The sequence below is a fragment of the Ilyonectria robusta genome (genome assembly GCF_021365365.1).
Source record: "Ilyonectria robusta strain PMI_751 chromosome Unknown BGZ61scaffold_34, whole genome shotgun sequence".
Classification (NCBI taxonomy): Eukaryota; Fungi; Ascomycota; class Sordariomycetes; order Hypocreales; family Nectriaceae; genus Ilyonectria; species Ilyonectria robusta.
Genome location: NW_025764468.1, coordinates 89137 through 109367, shown reverse-complemented (window position 1 = coordinate 109367; position 20231 = coordinate 89137). Strand labels below are relative to the sequence as shown.

Below are 20231 nucleotides of genomic sequence, written 5' to 3'. Positions count from 1 at the left end.
TTTTCCCCTCTCTTTGGCAAGCTCGGAGCCGATATACCTACGCCTTACAAGTTAACACTAGCCACCCCAAAGATGTTTGCCATTGTCTGCCTAACTTACCTATACTACCAATTCCCTAGCCTCACAATCGCTTTCTTCCCCCCTGTCCATCTCTATATCTTCTTGGAGAATCCTTACAGCTGCGTCGATATCCTCCGCCCTCCTAAACACCCCTGCAAGAACTGGCCTGCTTTTCCCCTTTGGAACACTTATCCAGCTTTTAATGCACTCACATGCCTCTACCATTTTGGCAGACATGCTACTTCTATCCCATGTAACCTGCCGTCTTGCGCCAGAGAAAATTCGCTCCGCTTCCGTAGACATCGGAGGAATGCAGAATATGTCAATAGCCATACGGCAGAGGAGCGGGAAATTCTCTCGTTGCGTCGGTTCAAGCCACCACTGTAAGGCCGTTTGTTGTCCAATCCCAACTTGTGAACCCTGCGAACTATCGTCAAAACCCGGCCATTAGAAGGCTTCAAAATTACTTACATAAATAAAGCGGTCAAATTCATCCTTCACTTCGCTCGCTGTGCTGTACACCTTCTGCCTCCAGCGATCAAACTCGTCCAGTTCTTGCCCTTTCTCCTGTTGTTTATCTGGGATCTGGTAGCTCTTGTACTCTGTCGACCAAATCTTTCTTACACACTTCACTGCATTGCTAACCCACGCTGGGTTTCTCTTCCACTGCTCACTCAGATAGCTCTTTCGGAGGGCTGGGTGGAGGAGAACACCGGCTACGTACACGGGGGCTTGTTCAGTAAGCTGGTAATACTTCTCAAACTTTAGCCAAGCTACGTGAAATCGTGCGTAGAAGTGTGGGTTACTGGAAGCTTGGTCTTTAACCTGCGTGAAGTGATGATGGAGGAAATCCATATGGGAGAGAACTTCATCGAGTGTATTCTCCCGGCCTTGGCGTACCGAGATCTGGTGGAATGGTTGTAGAAACGCATGGATATCTCGGAGCTCGTTCCAGTCGCTGTGGTCCAGTGCATCTTTCTCGATTTTGGCGTGATTTTCTTGAATCCAGTCCATGAACTTTGCCCGCCTCTCAGTTGCCACATCAATAAGGCGATACCATGAATTCCAACGTGTGTCGTTGTCCCTCGGCAAGGCCCTGCCAATCTTGGCCTTGAAGTCGTTGTAAATGCAGGTAGAGCTCCTTGAATACATGCACAAGTTGTGGAGCTTGCCCAGGACACTAAACTCCCGCCATTCCTCGGTAGCTTGCGCCTTCGTAATAATGCCCCCTTCTTCTTTTTCGGATAGTCTGCACAGTTGCTCATACGCCTCGTCAATCCCCTCTTGCTCATCCTCCTGGATCTTCTTTGCCTTACTCCGAAAAAGGAAGGCTTGAACGATGAGGTTCATGATGTGGCCACTGCAGCGTAGTCGCCTGGCAACCGGGTCAAACCCATCAATCTCTTTTGCGACATCGTCAAGCATAGTATCGTTAGCATCGTGATTATCCATCGTGAAGTAGCCAATCTTTCCGTTGAGGCCGTACTCTTCGACAACCTCCAGGAAAGCCTTGGCTTGCAATTTCCCACTGTGGCTTCCTTTGAACTCGCGCAGTGACAATAACGCTTGAGCGACTTCTCTCGTCTCCGCATCTACAAAATGGACCACGATTGCCTGATATGCTGCTTTCTGTTCCGACGAGGTCCACATGTCAATGGTGAAGTGGACCATGGAAGAGAGAGAATTATAAAGCTTGTTGATGAGGCCTTGTTTGTGTTGAGCGAAAGTCTTTTCGAGAAGCTTCGGTACCGCTCTGCGACTGCGTAGGAGGACGTCCCGGGCCATGTAGTTGCAGGAGAGTATAACAGCGTGAAACTCGGGGTACTCGATGAATGTGTGGGCGATATTGCGAACCGCAAGAAGCCTGGCGAGAGCTTCCTCGAATACAGGAATGTTAATGGCGTTTGCCAAATATTTTTCCTCGTTGAGGTCTCGATTGGCTTGACGTTCCTCCTGCCTTCCAAATAAATCCGTGATGGTGCCATGTTGCTGCTTTTTCAGATCCGACTTTTCGGCCTGCTCTATTACGCGGATGCCATGAAAGTCCCGCAGGTGCTTGCGGGCTCGGCTCAGGTTCGTCGTTACCGAATTAGGCTTTTTCGTGGAGTCGCAGTGCTTGCAGTACCAAATTTCGTGGTATGAGGTATCACGAGCCTTCTCTCCTCTTTCTTCATAAGGGTCACGCGCCTCGTCCCAAGTGCTTTTGTTTGTACGGCCTTTGGCGCGCTTGCCAGCCCGATCAGAGGGAGAGAGATCGAAAGCGCGCTTCGCGGGAACGGGTGAGTCAAGCGAAGCAGGCCCCAAGAGCTCATCGGAAGGCTCCGATAACAGGGGAGCGGGCGAAGTTGATGACATATTTACTGTTGGCAAGTTTCTCGCTGTGTTGAAGGCATTTGGTTTGGGAAATTTTCCTGGTTAAGTACTAAGATGTTTGGGACTCATCAGGGGTATATGAAACATATGAAACCGACTGAAACATATGAAACTGGGAGAGCTACGGTTTCATATGAACCCGGGTCCATGGACTGTTTCAGTTTCATATGAAACAGTATGAAACAACACGCGTGTCTATCCAGCACTGGTCCCAGGCACTGCACCCAGCACTGCACCTTTAGAAGAAAGAAGGCATGATCACACTGCCTATAAGAATTAACGTTATAGTCCCCTCCAAGTAGAAAACTCGATTAAGTATCGTGGCATTGGGCTTGGTTCTCACTGAAGGTCATAACGTTGCTATCTGCGTCACTTGAGCATATCGACCGGTGCCGAAGGAGGCAGACGATTGGGGGAATAGGGTCGACCGTGACGGGCTGTGGGGAGAACAAACATGATGTACTGCCAATACAGTGTTGGGCGCAGTGCTGGGCGTAGTGCCTGAGCGTGGATACGCGAGAATCCAAGGGCGTCCGTCGTGCTGCTAGTCTATATGTATGATCTGAATGTCGTAGAAGCTTTAATGGGAAACCTGTACGGAGGGCGGGGCATCTTCGATGTGGGCTTATTGCTCGACCTAATTTTGTCCACGGTTAATGACGATAGCTCGGTCTTTCCTGCCACAGCAGGTCTGGGCTATAAAAGCGCGACAAGTGCCATGCAATGTACATCCCGTGTTGTCACTCGTGTGTGCATCTCTGCTGCTGTTAGCTGGCCTCTTCAAAGACGATGTTGACATGATGTACAGAGGGTGTGGAAAACGCGACGGTGTAGGGCGCGTTTCGCGTCACAAACACACCCTGCTCGCGATACGTTCACACTCACTATCCCGTTCGTGAAAGTTGCAATCCCCGCGGACTCAAACCTGGTGGGAGCCGGATTCGCATGTCCTATGGCTTGATGCCTGAGGCACGACTGCGGCAGTTCAGTCGTGCGGCTGAAGTTAACTGCAATTTTCAGCCAAGCCTCTGGTCAATCTGACCCTTTGGGCTTCTTCTTCTTTCTTTACATCACTCTAACTACCTGTCTTCATCCTAGGTTGATGTCGGGTCATCCAATTCCGACATCTCCTCTAGTTGCATTCCTCGACATACTCTCTGCGATTCCTTCCGATCGGCGGTTTTACAGTAGGGCCCACGGTAGACCACAAGTTACCCCGCTTTTGCTCCCTCGACCAGGCTACCCGACATCCTCTTCCGATCGTTCGACGATGACCCAAGCTGGCCTCCATGTCATCTTCGACAGCGCCTGCGATGACCACCTTCCCCGCGTGGCAGAGCTAGAGTATGTTCTACGGTCCCCGTAGCCGTGCAATGCTAACAGATCATTCCACTAGCGTTGTCGCAGTCCACGGCCTCAACTTTAAGAACAGCGACGATCACGCTCGAAAGACATGGACGATGGGCGACAAGCTCTGGCTTAAAGACTTCCTCCCGAAGACCCTTTCAAGACCCGCTCGGATGATGCTCTTTGAATACAACTCGAGCCCTGCCATAGGTGCAACGGCTATCAAACTCGACGACCACGCGAACAACTTGCTACAATGGCTCAAACTGAAGCGGAAGGTATACCCCAAGCGACTAGCCGTATTTAATTAGAGCCCCATCCTGATCAACGCAGAGTGACCCACAGAAGCCTCTTGTGTTTATATGCCATAGCTTAGGTGGATTGGTTGTCAAAGAGGTGAGTGCTTGCTTGTATAAGCAATGACCAATGTTAATGCCCTATAGGCACTCGTCGCAGCCACATTAGATGTTACATATAAATCTATCGTCGAGGCGACCCGTCTTCTCGTTTTCTTTGCTACACCACACCAAGGCGGGAACTATGCTAGTTTTGGTGATATCGTGGCCAAAATAGTCAGAAGGGGTATGTCAAAGCCAAGGAATGACCTCCTTGATGCCTTGAAGGAAAACTCGGACCAAGCGACGAAACGATTTGAACAAGCTCGCCATTTGCCCGAGAAATGTCTTGTCGTCAGCTTCTTCGAGGGAGACCCGTATGGCAAGATGGGTCTTGTGCGTCAACCAAATGAACCCACAAAAGCAATCTTGCTAACTTCCGATAGATTGTCGACAAGAAATCTGCTACATTGAATCTGCCGGGTACGCGTGAGAAGCAGATAGCCATGCACGCTGATCATAGTACTATTTGCAAATTCGAGTCCGCCGACAGCCTCGCATGCGAGTTGGTTTTAGGGACTATCACTGAAGAGGTCGAGCGCGCTCTGAAGATGGATTGGACTGGTTAGTCTTAGCTTTTCTCTAGCTTCAATCATATGCTCTATCCTGTTCTAGTCACGAATACTGACTATCGTCCTCTCCTCTAGCCCCTTGTCGCATGCCGAGCTATCCTTTGAGCTCAATGGCACCAGTGAAGACATTCGTTCAGCGACCAGCTCTTCGTGACAGCATCCGAGATCAGCTCGTGAAACCCCTCGAGGCTAATAGACAAGGGGAGGTAAAGAAGGTGGGTGTATGGGGTATGGGCGGGGCGGGAAAGTCACAGCTAGCTCTAAGCTACCTGCAGCATTATCGAACCAAGTATGATGCCACATTCTGGATTCAAGCGGACCAGACGGCCTCTATCGACCGAGATTTCCTAGCCATCTACCGACTGCTAGCAGAGGCTACGTCTTTACTATCCGACCCGAACCCCGAAGATGTGAAGCGAGAAGTACTCGGCTGGTTTGCTAGAGCATCTGGAAAGTGTCTTGTCATCTTCGACGGTGCCGATTATTTGCACCAAACAGACAAAAACTTTGTGGCGCTGTCCGAATACTTTCCGGGATCCCCCAACATACACATCATCATCACGAGTCGGACATCCGTCGCAAAATCTATGTCGACGTTCGAGGGAGTTTCTGTTGGGGAACTTGAAGAGTCACAAAGCGTTGAACTCTTCCTGAACTGTGCAGAGGTACAACCATCGCCGGTTAATGTGGTGGCTGAAGCCAAACTCATTGTGAATGAGCTGGGTTACCTTGCCCTGGCAATCAGCATGGCGGGAAAGTATGTGTCACAGACCCCGCGGCTATCATCCAATTTATCTGCATATCTCGAGGAATTCCGTCGCCGTCGACGGGATCTGCTCTCAGAAACGCCGGATGAACTTGTTGCAAGGTATCACCACAGCGTCATGACTGTGTGGGAGACGTCTTACTCTGCGGTATACGAGCATGTTCCGGAGGCATGCCGACTTCTAACGTTGTTGTGTTTTATTCACTATGATGACATCTTCCTTGAGCTGTTCGGCTTAGACATTGATTCAGGTTCAACAGCGGTCGCATCATGGACATCAGTTTTAGGGTGTCAAATTAGGGTTGACTTATATCACTTGGAAAAATGGTTTGGGGTTCTGGAGAAATACTCACTGTGCCAGCACAAGATGACGCAAACATCATACTCGATTCATCCCCTTGTTCATGCCTGGGGCTACGATCGACTACAGGGCGACGGAGACGGAGTGAACCGCTTTTGGTACGCAGCATCACAGTTCCTTGGTGATTACCTGAAGGTTATTCGTGATCGCCAGGCTGGGCCAGCGTCAAAGCTGCGAGTTATGCCACATCTGACAGACAACATCCAAAGCTTTAGGAGGGCCTCAACAGTCGTTGACTGGAACCAAATTGATTCGCTGGAGACTCTGGAAAGCTTCGGTCTATTTTTTAGGGAAATTGGACGCTGGAACGAAGCAGCATTATCACAAAGGGAGGTTCTTGAGAAAAGGCAGCGGATTCTTGGCGATGAGCATCCAGATACCATCACGGCGATGAACAACCTTGCATCTACGCTAGGCTACCAAGGCAAACGGGATGAAGCAGCATTGATGAAGAGGGAGGTTCTTGAGAAAAGGCAAGGGATTCTTGGCGATGAGCATCCAGATACCATCTCGGCGATGAACAACCTTGCACTTACGCTAGGCGACCAAGGCAAACGGGATGAAGCAGCATTGATGAAGAGGGAGGTGCTTGAGAAAATGCAGCGGATTCTTGGCGATGAGCACCGATATACCATCACGGCGATGAACAACCTTGCATCTACGCTAGGCGATCAAGGGAAACTGGATGAAGCAGCATTGATGAGGAGGGAGGTTCTTGAGAAAATGCAGCGGATTCTTGGCGATGAGCATCCAGATACCATCTCGGCGATGAACAACCTTGCACTTACGCTAGGCGATCAAGGGAAACTGGATGAAGCAGCATTGATGATGAGGGAGGTTCTTGAGAAAATGCAGCGGATTCTTGGCGATGAGCATCCAGATACCATCTCGGCTATGAACAACCTTGCATCTAAGCTAGGCGATCAAGGGAAACTGGATGAAGCAGCATTGATGATGAGGGAGGTTCTTGAGAAAAGGCAGCGGATTCTTGGCGATGAGCATCCTTCTACAATTCGGGCGGCAGGATATCTGCGTCTTATTCGATCTGCCCTCAATACTGAGCCATCCGATACTTCGACAACAAAAAAACAACCGCTTCTCAAGAAGGTAACTGGGAAGTTGCGAAGGTTTCGAGATTCGTTTCGATTCCCCCAATCGTAATGATGTAATCAAAACACCTCAATGGAAACAGGAGTCAGTGGAGAGATACATGTGCTACCTTGTCCACAAGCGCGAATCAAGTGAATAAACTGCATCTATCAGAGCAAGTCTCGCGGTTTCGCTGGAGAGAGCGATGCACAAATTGAGCCTCAAAGGCAGCCGGAAAGATTGAGAGTAGGCGATGGAGACCGCAGGAAACCGGATTTCTTGCCATGGAATCCAGGAGCCGTCTTTACTAATCCGAACACTATCGTGGCAATCAGGAAAGGGTCCAGAGGTCATTCCATTGGATTAAGCACAGGCCCAAATAGAGATACCGCCAAAGTTAGTTGGAAGGCATGACTTCATATGTCAAAGTGAAGGTGGGAAGCCCAAATGCTGCGTATTTCCCGAACACAGTCGTCGCTATCGACTTGCCGGAAACGCACGGTCTGGTCTTGCGAGGCTGACGCCACAAGTGTTGAATCGTGCGAGATTTCGATTGAATTCAATGAGTCATCTTGGCTCATGAGGGCTCGCATGCACTCACCATCATCGCTGCGCCAGAGCCGTACGGTCTTGTCATAAGATGACGGGCGACCAGTTTTGAGTTGGGCGAGAAGGTCACATAATTCATGAATGGCGACAATACTGCAATGCTACGGGTCAGCCAAAAGCACACAACATGCGAAGGACATCCGTCGAGACACTCATTTCAACAATAGGACGAACCCCTTCAAAGGCGACGTCCAAATCTTGTGGATGCTCAACCGCTGTGGTTGGCGTAGCGGAATGTGGGTTTTGGGTGGATACCATTGGCCTGGCGCCGGTTCTGGATCAGCCGGTGGGGGGCCACGCCTCGCCGCAGTGAAATCAGCGAGGGCTCAGCGGCGCCGCGGATACCAACGGGTAGTTCTTTGCGTTATGTTAAGAATAAAAACCCCACACTCCTTAGATATTTGATCATTAGATAATCGTATCTCGCCAATCTCTTCGACAGCGTCAATCATCGCAATTCGTCTGTCTTTCCAAGCAGTACATTTGCCTTCACCGACGAATTCCCGGATCAAAGCTCGTTGAAGGCTGAATTGACCCTTCTAGGTATCTCCCAATAGATATCTGCTCTCGTAAGGTTTAGAATTGTGGTTTTCGCTACTGATCCAACAAGCGGCGGGGCCTCGGGCAACAACCTAGGAGGGACCCCAGGTCTGAGGCGGATCGGGCTGTTGAAAGGGCTCAGATGGTCTCCATGCTCGATCTAGTCCCGGATCGATCGTCATATAGACTCTGCCTCCGGGCGACCCGAATATACTTGCACTTCTCGTTTGAGTTCCGCTCGGTCGTTCTCTCAGCTTTGCATCGACTATCTGAAAGGCATATTTCCCATTGAGTGCATCCCGGCAGCATCGAATCGGACAAGTCATTGCATGTCCATGCGACTTCGTTTCGATGGTGGACCATCCGTGACCTCACGTTTGCCATCCAGCGCCCGCAAGATGTTAAGAATCTCTCGGCAGCCTGGCCTTTGGCTCCTCTGTTCCTCTGTGCGGGCGAACGGGTGCCGAATCATCTGGAGTATCGCTTTACCCAGTGCTGCAATCTCTTGTCTTAACATCATGACTCTACCACCCAGAGATTGTAGACTTACCTTTGGGATTGGAATTGGCTATCCATCCAGTGACATCCTCATACTGACGGTGAAACAGCTGGCGCTTATTTTCAAATTCTTGCCCTTGACGCCAGGGATTAATACTCAATTGCCAGGGGTGCCTGCCATATAGCATCCACAAGGCGGTAACGCCAACGGCCCAGACATCCGTTGAGAAGTTGAATTGTTGGAGTTCTCTCTCTGGGGAGAGCCAGCCAACTGTTCCAGTGCATCCTGGTAAGGGTAAAGCATAGCCTTGGGGAGCGTGGATGGCATCCTCGATGTCGAGGAGAACGACCGATGCTTTTTCTGGGTCCCAGTGATGTACACCGATGTTTGTGGGTTTGATATCGCCATGTATCCAACCGTTGGAGTGGAGGAAATCGAGCGCCTCCAGTAGCGATACTATCATCGTCAGAACTAAACGTGGCCTGGACAGTCAAGTTAGCTCAGTCATCTCTCAATGGACCTTGGACGGACTTCGCGGGACTGATACACTGGGCCAGTGTCTTTGGCGCAAAAGGAGTCAGAACAAACCACATATCGGCAGACGCATTGTTCGCTTTAGGGTCATCGGTGATGACCTCGCGAAGACGGACAATGCGATCGTTGTTAGCCATATCGGCCAGATGCGTCAGCCTTTCCAGTGTGTTCTGGCGTCGTTTGGGAGCAAAGCCGTTTTTTGACACCGAGATTCTCTTCAAAGCGACAACCTCTCCCGCATTGTTCACGCCGACGCTCACGCGGCCCTCGCCGCCTGTACCGACAGTTCCCGCAGTAGTCAGGGTCCATTGACCGACTTGAATGGTGTTTCCCGCTGCTGGAGTTGGCGTGAAGCTGAGGTCCGGGGGACTCGGCTGACGATAGAGTGTCTGTATGTATCGGCCAAGTATTGCTGTGTGTTCCTCAGCCATGCTGAAGCGTGAGTATGCGATCTCATACTTCAACTGACCGAGACGAACAAATGATGAGTGCTTGTTCAGGACACGGACTTCTCTTGGTTGCAGCGCATCGCCGTCAACTTCTACGATACCCCGGTCTGAGAGCTTCCTCAGCGCAATTCTGCCGGTTTGATGGACCTGGAACAGAGCATGATGTTGTCGAATGCCAAGAAGAGCAGTATTCTCGAGACACAGGACGAATTCATCAGGCGACCCGCTTGAGGTTCGCCGACCGGCTATCCATCCGCGGAAGACGTTGGTCGGCGGATGAGTAAGATCAACGAAGTAACACCCCGTCCGGATGTATTTCCCGACGGCAGATTGCGCCTCGGCGGTGTCTGCTGGGCTGGAGACAGTCTTTGGATTGTCATACAGGCTGAAGGAGGAACTCGGAGATGAGGATGACAGATACCCAGTCCTGATCTGCGCTATGAGTGTTCCAACCTCTGCATCGCGGATGTGCCTGGGCGAAGTCCACATGAAGTTGCTCGCTTGCGTCCTTGCTTGGTCCTTTTCGTCGTCTTGGCTTCCTTGAGATCTTTCAATCACCCAGTCGGCAACTTCAGAGAAGGCTAGTCTCGCCTCGGCATTCTGAGGTGTTATAGTCAATGTGGCCTGGGAGGCAGATGAGAGTGGCCCAGTGGGGTCTTCATTCGTAGCCTGGCTGCTGGCAGGACTGGAGGCCATCTTGAAATTGGGTGATCAGGTTGTACGACAGATCAAGAATCGCCCTTTGGTAGGGGTGTGGTTCTATGCTGGGTAGTGGCCTCGTGGCTGTTGTGCGATGGTGGTAAGTGGGGGCACATGATAGCAATACGAGGAGCAACATACACTTCAAACAACAATTAGGTTAGGAGGCTGGACTCGGATGAATTCTGTTCCGAGCCGGATTGCGGTTCCTCCGTGCCGATGTAATCTGAAACCCGACCGCCAAATGCCGTTCACGCTGGACTTGACCGAAACACTATCCACACGATGATAATTCATCGGCCGCTGTCGCGCAAACACCACCAAAAAAGACCAGCGCAATGTCTGTGACCTGATTTCAATTACCCAAGCGCCCTCAGATCGACCCGCATGACGCGACATGCCCACACAACAAGGATGCGACTCCCCAATGACTCAGCCTCGCCATCCGGCGCCATGGCGACAGATTGAAGCGACCCTGTACGAGCGCGCAAACGAACTGGTATGTCCTCCTGCTTCCATCTCATGATCTGGAAACTGACGCGCTTGATAGACTCTACCTGGTGTCGTTGAAACTGCTGGCTCAAAGCTCATCAATGCGCCATCGACGCCGACTCGACCGCATGACCCCACATTCGTCCAAGACCTTCGCCAGCGTCTCGAACTCGCTCTCCTCCAACAAGGCCTTCGCCGCAGGATGTATGGAAATGATTTGGCTGATGATATCCGTCCGGGACACACGCCGCCGGGGCTGAGGGAGCACATGCGCATGGATGCATTTGCGGGCTACGAGTCGGACAGCAGCAGATTGTCGGAGGAGTCTTCGACATCCGTGGAGCCTGGAACTCCTCTGAGTTGCGATGTGAAGCACAGTGTAGGCAAGGCGCATGAGGCTGGCGACGGAGAGGCATCCATGCGACTGCCTGCGAGTCCCCTCACACTGTATCCAAAGCATGTCTCACTCGATGGATCGACCGGCCGCTCGAGCAGGAAGAGGAAACGGGAAGATGTAGACGATGGCCTGGACAATGTGAAGAGGCGGCGTTAATCTATTGTAGGTAGCCCTGAAGATTCCCTCTCGCAACCCGTGACTTCGCACGTGCCTCTTACTTTACCTCTGATACCTTTTTGTCAGACAGTTGGGTGAGAAGCATCCTCGGCGGTGCCCGTTAATTGATGAGAATTTCGTTCCTCAAGGCTCTATGCGCAAGCCGCGACTGGCTTGCCTCTCCTGTTGACCGGGATACTGTTGCCTTAAAGCCTGGATGGCATTGGTCATCTCGAGCAAGGATCGGTGCAAATTTAACAGGGGCGCTGACGAGATTGCATAAACATCATCACGGTGCACGGTCTCCAATCTCACTTTTGACATCACTTTACGACTTTGATTGAGCATAAAGTGCGCACCAACGTTTGCAAACAAAAATGAATTGGTGAGTTGGATTAAGTACAGTTTCGTCTACTGCGTAATGCTATTTTTGCTACTGTTGTTGTTGTGGTTGACCGTTGCTGCGCTGAAATGTCTATTTGGAACCGCACTTGAAATTTCACTAAGTCCCGCGCGACACAACTAAACCCGGCCGCAATTTGGATAACTGATTTGTAAGGCAACAGCCGACATCGCAGACCGTAACGTAATCTACCACCTTCTCGGTCACACCCCCTACTCGGTCACCCGCAAAATACTAAGAAATTAAATTTAGCATATTTCTATAGTCTTTTCTTAAAAACTAATAAAAATCTACATATACTATCTCCAGACTATAGAAAATCTTAATATAATTTTTATATAATTTTATCTATTTTACTTACTATTAAAATAAAAATATAATTAAGCAAAAAATAAAAATATAAAAAAATATATAAATAAGATAAAGAGAATTATATAAAAATTATATTTAGGTTTTCTATATTCTAAAGACGAGGTATATAAATTTTTATGAACTTTTATAAAAAGACCATAGAGATATATAATTTCTATTTTATTAGTATTTGCGGGTGACCGAGTAGGGGGTGTGACCGAGAAGGTGGTAGATTACGTTAAAGCCGACAGCGGCGTCTCCCCCTTTCTAGTTAGTCAGATCAATCATAACACACGTTTCCTATGCTTTCCGCCGCGGCCTTGCTTTCAATAGATGGGTTCGCTTGATTGCCCCGGCAGCTCTCAGGTCGGCGGGGTTGCTCGAGAATCACTTAGTGTTGAAATGAGAAGATTCATATTTCTTGGTTCATCCTGAATGTACAGTAAGGGAACCACTGTTTATATACAGGCACGATCTCTTGTGGAAAGTTCCACCTTCTTCCACACCTTGCCACCGACTTGGTCGCCACACACTTGTGATCTCCAACACTCCCACTCGAGCAAGACGGTGGGTACTTAGACTATCTAAGATCTCAACAATCTCATTAAAACCTTAAAACACCTTCGTGGGTGAAAGAGGAAAGAGTATTGCTGGACCTGTCAAGGCTTGACACAGTCCTGGGCGCGTGGGGAATATTGTCTTAGATATGACAAGGCTCCCACTGCCGCCCATCTTTGTATCGTCCTCAATCAGCGCTGTATGCGCTTCTCATACTTCCCGGCTTCGGTCCACTCGATACAGCCCCCGAGCCCCTGAACTCGTCTTTTGCCGGATCCATTACGCCGTGTTAGCAGCGCTCCCGGCCGTGTTAGCAGCCTCGGGTCCTTGGTGCTCGTTGGCAGTGACTGCGGCTGCTTCGCAGTACCAAGGTTCCATGGTCCAGTTCGGGACTTGCAACCCATGCAGCTTTAAGTCGTCTTTTGCCGGATTCATCACGCCGTGTTAGCAGCGCTCTCGGCCGTGTTAGCAGCCTCTGGTCCTTGGTGCTCGTTGGCGATAACTGCGGCTGCTCGCAGTACCAAGGTTCCATGGTCCAGTTCGGGACTTGCAACCCAAGCAGCTTTTTACTTCCCGGTCTCGATCCACTGAGTACAGCCCCCGAGCCTTCGAGTTCGTCTTTTGCCGGATCCATCACGCCGTGTTAGCAGCCTCTGGTCCTTGGTGCTCGTTGGCAATAACTGCGGCTGCTCGCAGTACCAAGGTTCCATGGTCCAGTTCGGGACTTGCAACCCATGCAGCTTTTGCTTCCCGGCCTCGGTCCACTGGATACAGCCCCCGAGCCTTCGAGTTCGTCTTTTGCCGGATTTGTTGAGTTTCTAATCCGGTCGGGAATTGCAACCGGTGCGGCCGGGTCACTTATTACCCTTCTAGCGGAAGTTGGAGTGGGTTGGACGAGCTCTCATTGTATGTGATAATCGGGCAGTAGACTCCCACTGGATCCTCGCGTAGTGAGCTACGGGTAACGTGTGTTGAGTGTGTTCCAGAAATCGCACAGCTTCGTAGCGTGGATTCCCTTTCTGGCCCGAATAGCTTCACTCGTCCGGTCCGACAACTCCCAGAGCATTCCGGAACAACTTAAAGCGATCCTTTGGAAGTGCTTTTGTGAGTCCATCAGCCACTTGTTTGTCGGTCGGGATATATTTCATCTCGACCTCACCGCTGGCCGTCTTTTCTCGCACAAAGTGCTCCTGAATCGCAATGTGCTTTGTGCGGGAGTGGTATTGGGGGTTTTTGGCCATTGCTATTGCCCCTTGGTTGTCCCCGTAGATAATTGTCGCTGCGATTTGGTCTGTGGCGCTTAGGCCTCCCAGGAGTTCTTGTAACAAGGTTCGCAACCAGATGGCTTCCTTGGTTGCCTGTGTCTGTCCCATGTATTCAGCCTCGCAGGTAGACAGCGCCACTGATTGTTGTCGCTTCGCAGCCCAGCTTATCGCGCCGCTGCCAACGTTGAAGATGTATCCCGCAGTGGACTTTCGAGTCTCGGTATCTCCAGCCCAGTCCGAGTCCGTGTAGCCTGTCAACGGGCGAAGGTCTCCTCGGAACTCGAGCTTGAAGTCGCAGGTTCCTCGTAAGTACCTCAAGATGCGTTTCACCGCCTCTTCGTGGGCCTTGGTAGGTTTTGCGAGATAGCGGCTGCATAGTGAGACGCCGAATGCAATGTCTGGTCTGGTCCCTAGCATCGCGTACATCAGACATCCGATTGCCTTGGCGTACCAGTGCTTCCGGTCTGAGTGAGTTTCGCTATCGTCGAGGGCAGGTTCTAGCTTCGCTGTTGCCACTGGGGTCGCAGTCGGTTTGGAGTACCATAGTCCGAATTCCTTCAGGACTTTCTCAATGTACCCCTTTTGCGAGAGGCTCAGTCTCCGCTGTCTGCGGTTCCGAGTAATCGACATTCCTAGGTAGAAATGGCAGGGCCCCAGGTCTGTCATGCTGAACCGCTGGTTGAGGCTTTGTTTGATCATCTCGATGTCCCCTTTTGATGGTCCTGCAATGAGTAGGTCGTCTACGTAAACGGCAATATAGGTTTGGCCTTTGACGAAGACACCCATGTCGGAAACCAGGGGCTGGAATCCCTGTTCTTGGAGGAATAACGAAAGAGTCTGGTACCATATTCTAGGTGATTGCTTCAACCCATATAGGGCTTTTTGCAGTTTCCAGACTCTTCCGGTCCCGTCATTGAAGCACTCTGGCTGCCCAACGTAGATTTCTTCGTCGATATTCCCGTAGAGAAAAGCAGTTTTGACATCCATTTGTTCGAGTTCAAGGTCAAGCGCTGCGGCTATAGCGAATATTGCCTTGTAGGTCATAGGCTTGACGACTGAGGCAAACGTTTCGTTGTAGTCGATTCCTTCTTGTTGCTCGAAGCCTCGGACCACGTAGCGTGCTTTAAACCGCAGGATTTCTCCATTAGCTCCCCTCTTGAGTTTGAATACCCACTTCCCCCTCAGTGCCTTCCGGTTTGGTGGCAGCTTTGATAAGGTGTAGACTCCGTTCTCCTTAATGGAGTCCATCTCGGCAGTCATTCCCCTGAACCAGTTCTCCCACTGAAGGGAATCTTGGGCTTCCTTTATCGTTCGAGGTTCCGCCTCGTCTTCCAAGGAAGCCGCAAGATTGACGTGAGCGCACACGAGGTTTGTGAGAGTATTGGTTCCTAAGAGCAGGTACCTTGAAGGAAGCTTTGCCTTGGTCGATCTCTGCGAGACTCGGAGCTCTTCGTCCCGGTCTATCGCCTCGGTCGGGTCATGTTGAGGCTCGGATGTTCGTACATGAATAGTGTCTGCTTCATCCTCCGACATAATTTCCTCAACCTGTGGCGTGGCATCGTGTCGTGACAGAGCTGCTTTCTTGGGTGAAAGTTTTAACTCTGGATACAAGGTAGGTCCATCGCTTCTCGTTCTCTTTGATCCAGTAGGTGTTCCTGTTGCCTCGTGAAAGCTGGATTCGTCGAAAATGACATTGTTGGCGACGAAGACTCGATTGTTGTTGTCTACGACAATGTAGTTACTGGAGCCTTGATATCCAAGAAGCCGACACTGAATCGTCTTTGCACACAGCTTTTGTCTTTTGACGGATGGCAATATTGCCCATCCATTCGCTCCAATAACGCGGAGGTGAGAGAGGTCTGGCTTGTCTCCGAACCATGCCTCATAGGGTGTCTTGTTCAGGGCCTTGCTAGGGCTCCTGTTCCGTATATACACGGCCGCGTAGAGGATATAGGGCCAGAGCTTTCGCGGCAGGTTTGATCGCTCGAGTGTAGGTGTAACCTTTTCTTGAAGCACTCGATTAAAGGCCTCTGCAATCCCATTCTGCTCATGCTGATCGGTCGCGGTATAGTAAATGCTGATGCCCTTGTTGTCGCAGAGGATGCATAGCTGGTCACTGCGGTTTTCGCCACCTTGGTCGACATGGAGGTAATGGCACCGACGTTCCGGCCTCTCGTACGTATCGAGGAGATATTTGAAACACCTTGTGAACTCGGACTTTTCTTTGACTGCGTATGCCCAGCCCATGCGGGTAAAGTCGTCCACGAAGACAACCCAATATCGTGAGCCGTCATAGGCTGTGTCTGGAAATGGTCCTGCGATGTCCGCGTGGACGCATTCCAGCGGGTACGTTCCTTTCCGGATTGACTTTCGGTGTGGTTGTTCTTTCTGTCTTCCGACTATGCAAGGTTCGCACTTTTGTCCACGTAGAATCGGATGAATGCCATGCGCCATTTCCTTCAGGGCCTTGATTCCGTTCTCGCTTAGGTGTCCAAGTCTTTCGTGCCATATTTGAAGTTCGGGGTCGCTAATGGTGAGTGACGCCAAGGCAGCATTGATCGCTTCGTCTGGCTGGTCCACAACATAGATCCCTGATCGTACGGTTGCTGTCAGGATTACTCGGTTGTCGTGCGTCACCTTGGCTTGGTTGTTGGCGAAAGAAATTTTGGCCCCCTTCCTGGTTAAAGCAGATATCGAGACAAGGTTGACACGTCCTTCTGGGGAATATATTGAGTTGTCGAGCGCCAGGTGTCGCGGGCCATCCAGTCCTTTTAGCGGCAGAATATAGTTTCCCAGTCCCTGAGGAGTGATTTGTGTCTCTCCGATTCCGACGGTCTGTCCGCCGCTCCAAGGGCGAAGGGTGCTGAAGTTTTCCCTTTTGCAAAAGGTATGCATTGAAGCCCCGCTATCCAGTACGTGTACTTGTTCAAGTAAATCGCTCAACCTCTGACCCTGGTATGCCATGAGCTGTATGACAGGTTCGGTGTGGATGGCAAGAGCATTCGTAACCTCGTCCTGGTCCGCGTTCCTGGTTCGGTCCTTGGTTCTTGGATGGTCTTGGCGCTGCCTTCTTCTAGATCGCTTGTCGTTCAGGCGTTTCTTGAGCTCTGGGTGAAGTAACCAGCATGCATCTGAAGTGTGCCCAAGCCTCTTGCAGTGGCTGCAGGTAGTGAAATTTTGTTCCTTGATGGCAGCGACCATAGCAGCGTGCTTGATTGCCTCTTGGTCCTGGTCTTGTTGTTGCATCCGCTGGCTATGTTCCTCCTGCTCAGCAGCTCTAGTAGCTTCTTCGATAGTAGTGGCTGCCTTGATGATGATGCCTTCGAGGTTCCGTTCAGGTAGCAAGCTATGGCTTTGAAGGAATGCAGTGAGGAACACTTGATACTTGGGTCCAAGTCCATTGAGGAACTTGTCCATCAGTTGTGGTTCTCCAATCTGACTGGTTTCATCTAGTTGAAGGATTTGGTCTCGGGTCTTCCGTAATTGTCGAGAAAAGTCGGATACACCTTCGCAGTTGTCTAGAGTAAGTCGACCAAACTTTTGCTGGAGGTCGTGGAATACACTGCTACCCTTGGGTTTGAAGTGTTCTTCCAGTGTTTTGAGGATGTCCGTTAATTTGTTGAGACCTTGGACTTCCTGTTTGGGACGGAAACCAAGTCGATATCGAACTGCTCCACACGCTCGTGCTTGTCTCTGGTGCCAAGCATCTAGCTTTTCTTCGAAGTCAACTTCTGAGAGATTGCCTTGTACCGGTGGGTCCCGTTTTCTTTCCAGGAGATCGTCGTAGCCGGACAGGGCCAGTAGGTCTCGGATTTCCTCGTTCCAGTTGATCCAGCCTTCAGAGGATTCAAGCTTGGCGACTCCGGAAAGGTTTCCGCTCAGGTTCGGTTCTTTGCCTTCTGACATGTTGAAATAGTATAATGGGTTGATGTTGGTTTTTTTTTTTTTTTTTTTTGAGGTAGAGGTAAGTCAAGAGGTCTAAGACATGCTTCTTGTAGATAGCACCTTGAGGTACGCAAGGTAGTGGGGACCTTCTCGAGGCGGAGAAAATGTTCAGCGAGAAGCTGGTGGAATCAGCGAGAAGCTGGTGGAATCAGCGAGGAGCTGGTGGAATCAGCGAGGAGCTGGTGGAATCAGCGAGGAGCTGGTGGAATCAGCGAGGAGCTAGTGGAATCAGCGAGGAGCTAGTGGAATCAGCGAGGAGCGGATTATCCGTTTGAGTAACGGGAAGATGAAAGGCCGTAATTTTGGCGCGGTCCAAGACCGCTGTTGAGTCTCCGCTGCAGTGGAAGAGGACTGTGAGGTCCTGGTAAGTAAGGGGACGGGTGATTAAGTAGGAGACTCAGCTTTAGGTTTAATTTAGCCTTCCGGGCTCATAACCTGTTGAAATGAGAAGATTCATATTTCTTAGTTCATCCTGAATGTACAGTAAGGGAACCACTGTTTATATACAGGCACGATCTCTTGTGGAAAGTTCCACCTTCTTCCACACCTTGCCACCGACTTGGTCGCCACACACTTGTGATCTCCAACAGTTTCTGCCCACAGCCGCGTACCGGCAACTCAAAACGCGCCGCGTTTTCTCCTTTTTCTTAGCCCGTGCCACCCTTGTAGAGTGAAATTACATCAAATCGAATCGAAAGCCCTCCAGGCAAAGGAGGATGACAGTACACGTTCATCCTCACTCTTCCAACATCACAATAGATTTGCACTGCTCTCTCTATATGGAATACTCTGGTACTGCTTGTACTTAGCCCGACAGATAGCAATGCCTACTGATGAACAACATCGCACCCACACTAGGCCTGGCACGCAACTCTCGTCGAGCCAAGTTGCAAAGCTCGACCGACTTGGCTTATACTTCAACTCGCCTGAGCCTGCTATCATCTGCAAAGAATGCAGGTACGCGATAACAGCAGATAAAGATCGTGTGTCCCGGCACCTCGGCGAGATCCACCAGGTCGACAAACCAGCCCGCCGAGGCCTGAACAAGCTCATTCGCTCGCTGAATCTTCCCGACCCCAAGGATCTTGGTCCGCGGCTCGATGGTAGTATTCCTCATCCTCATCTGAAAGACATACATGGCTCAGCATGCAAGTTCTGCGGTCTCCGATCTACTAGCGACGTTGTTCTGGAAAGTCATCTCAGAAAGAGTCACGCAGCAGCGATCAAGCTCGCTGGGAAATCGGGCCATCGTTGGTTACGAGATCACATTCAAAGAGGACTTATCTTGCAGAGTTGGGTGGCTCAGGGAATACATAGGTCTTGGATTGTTAGACGCGAGGATGCTCAGACGCCTGCGAGGCAGGTAAATACCAGCCTCCTGCTGCAAGCCAGCCCCGACCCCATCAAGAACTTCACGCAGCAACTCCTCACGGAAGAACGCGAGCGCCTAGACAGGCAGTCCGACCGAGGAGCGCTACGTGGTGCCAGCGGGTCCATGTCCTCTACCCTTTTCACCAATTGGATGCGGCGCACGGGTTGGCAGACTACAGTGGGCGAAGCTCGCCGCGATATCCTGGTTTCGCTTTCGGCATTACCCTGCAATCCGGATCGGCCTCTGCAGCTTAGGGCTCTTGGTGAAGAAACGCTCTGGAGCCCGGCGAGGCAAGAACGCAGGCTCGCGCTGATGGTGGCCGCACTGGACCGTCTCTTTGACCGATGTGCCGACAGAGTACGGTGTTCTGACGTATGCTTGAGAAGGTGGCTTCGTGGGATCTTTCCGGATCGGCCATATAAGTCGCCCTTTGAGCTTGTCTCTAGACCCTCGTCCGAACGAACGTACAGGGCAGAGCTGAAACGATTCCTCTGCTTTTGGCTTCGGGTTTTCCAGTTGTCGCCCTCGGTAGCTAAGGCGGTTCTAGGCAGACGACTTCCCAGACCTCAACGTCAGGTGCTGAGCCAGCTTTGGACAGACCCAATATGGGAGGTAGAGAGCTCGAGGAATCCTCACAGTGACGAAGGCGGGGATGGCGACGGCAGCCTCGAAGATGTGGAGCAAGGTGAAGAGAGTGAAGATGATGATGAGGTTGACGAGGATGATGAGAATGACGATGATGACGATGATGACGATGACGAAGACGAAGAAGAGGAAGAGGTCGAATCCGAGGTCGAATCCGATGGCAACACGATCGAACAGGATACAGATGACGAATACGAGTCTGATGCCACCTCGTCTATAGACCGACGCTCTAACGAGCAGGAAGCGAGACTGAACGATCCGGCCGTCGATGTTCTACTCCGCTTCTGCAAATACGCAATGAATGAAAACTTTACGGATGGTACAGCTAGCTCTACCATGCTTGTGTATTTCAGC

General features: G+C 50.9%; 10 protein-coding genes across 10 annotated transcripts; 4 read left to right on the top strand and 6 right to left on the bottom strand.

Annotated features, from left to right (window-relative positions):
• Positions 1-534: 534 nt before the first annotated feature.
• Positions 535-792, bottom strand: BGZ61DRAFT_302204 (uncharacterized protein; the record flags this gene model as incomplete). The annotated part of the gene is made up of 1 exon (XM_046238698.1): positions 535-792. A coding segment is annotated over one exon (258 nt), but the record flags the coding sequence as incomplete, so codon positions are not given.
• Positions 793-879: 87 nt separating this feature from the next.
• BGZ61DRAFT_297141 (uncharacterized protein) lies at positions 880-1275 on the bottom strand (the record flags this gene model as incomplete). The annotated part of the gene is made up of 1 exon (XM_046238643.1): positions 880-1275. A coding segment is annotated over one exon (396 nt), but the record flags the coding sequence as incomplete, so codon positions are not given.
• Positions 1276-1436: 161 nt separating this feature from the next.
• Positions 1437-1933, bottom strand: BGZ61DRAFT_462965 (uncharacterized protein; the record flags this gene model as incomplete). The annotated part of the gene is made up of 1 exon (XM_046247369.1): positions 1437-1933. A coding segment is annotated over exon 1 (193 nt), but the record flags the coding sequence as incomplete, so codon positions are not given.
• Positions 1934-1947: 14 nt separating this feature from the next.
• BGZ61DRAFT_297492 (uncharacterized protein) lies at positions 1948-2415 on the bottom strand (the record flags this gene model as incomplete). Its single annotated transcript, XM_046238651.1, has 1 exon — positions 1948-2415. A coding segment is annotated over one exon (468 nt), but the record flags the coding sequence as incomplete, so codon positions are not given.
• Positions 2416-3703: 1288 nt separating this feature from the next.
• Positions 3704-6279, top strand: BGZ61DRAFT_305834 (P-loop containing nucleoside triphosphate hydrolase protein; the record flags this gene model as incomplete). The annotated part of the gene is made up of 6 exons (XM_046238735.1): positions 3704-3777; positions 3830-4058; positions 4114-4176; positions 4224-4511; positions 4562-4739; positions 4823-6279. Coding segments are annotated over 6 exons (2289 nt in total), but the record flags the coding sequence as incomplete, so codon positions are not given.
• Positions 6280-6516: 237 nt separating this feature from the next.
• BGZ61DRAFT_368355 (uncharacterized protein) lies at positions 6517-7035 on the top strand (the record flags this gene model as incomplete). Its single annotated transcript, XM_046241882.1, has 1 exon — positions 6517-7035. One exon carries the CDS (start codon positions 6517-6519, stop codon positions 7033-7035), a length of 519 nt encoding a protein of 172 aa, XP_046096495.1.
• A 1399-nt stretch (positions 7036-8434) lies between these two features.
• Positions 8435-10290, bottom strand: BGZ61DRAFT_368233 (kinase-like domain-containing protein; the record flags this gene model as incomplete). The annotated part of the gene is made up of 3 exons (XM_046241873.1): positions 8435-8607; positions 8663-9082; positions 9132-10290. The coding sequence occupies 3 exons, from the start codon at positions 10288-10290 to the stop codon at positions 8435-8437; spliced, it is 1752 nt and encodes a 583-aa protein (XP_046096494.1).
• A 430-nt stretch (positions 10291-10720) lies between these two features.
• BGZ61DRAFT_539407 (uncharacterized protein) lies at positions 10721-11338 on the top strand (the record flags this gene model as incomplete). The annotated part of the gene is made up of 2 exons (XM_046254784.1): positions 10721-10792; positions 10844-11338. The coding sequence occupies 2 exons, from the start codon at positions 10721-10723 to the stop codon at positions 11336-11338; spliced, it is 567 nt and encodes a 188-aa protein (XP_046096493.1).
• Positions 11339-17170: 5832 nt separating this feature from the next.
• BGZ61DRAFT_299533 (uncharacterized protein) lies at positions 17171-17821 on the bottom strand (the record flags this gene model as incomplete). Its single annotated transcript, XM_046238671.1, has 1 exon — positions 17171-17821. A coding segment is annotated over one exon (651 nt), but the record flags the coding sequence as incomplete, so codon positions are not given.
• An 862-nt stretch (positions 17822-18683) lies between these two features.
• Positions 18684-19805, top strand: BGZ61DRAFT_368398 (uncharacterized protein; the record flags this gene model as incomplete). Its single annotated transcript, XM_046241888.1, has 1 exon — positions 18684-19805. A coding segment is annotated over one exon (1122 nt), but the record flags the coding sequence as incomplete, so codon positions are not given.
• Positions 19806-20231: the final 426 nt, after the last annotated feature.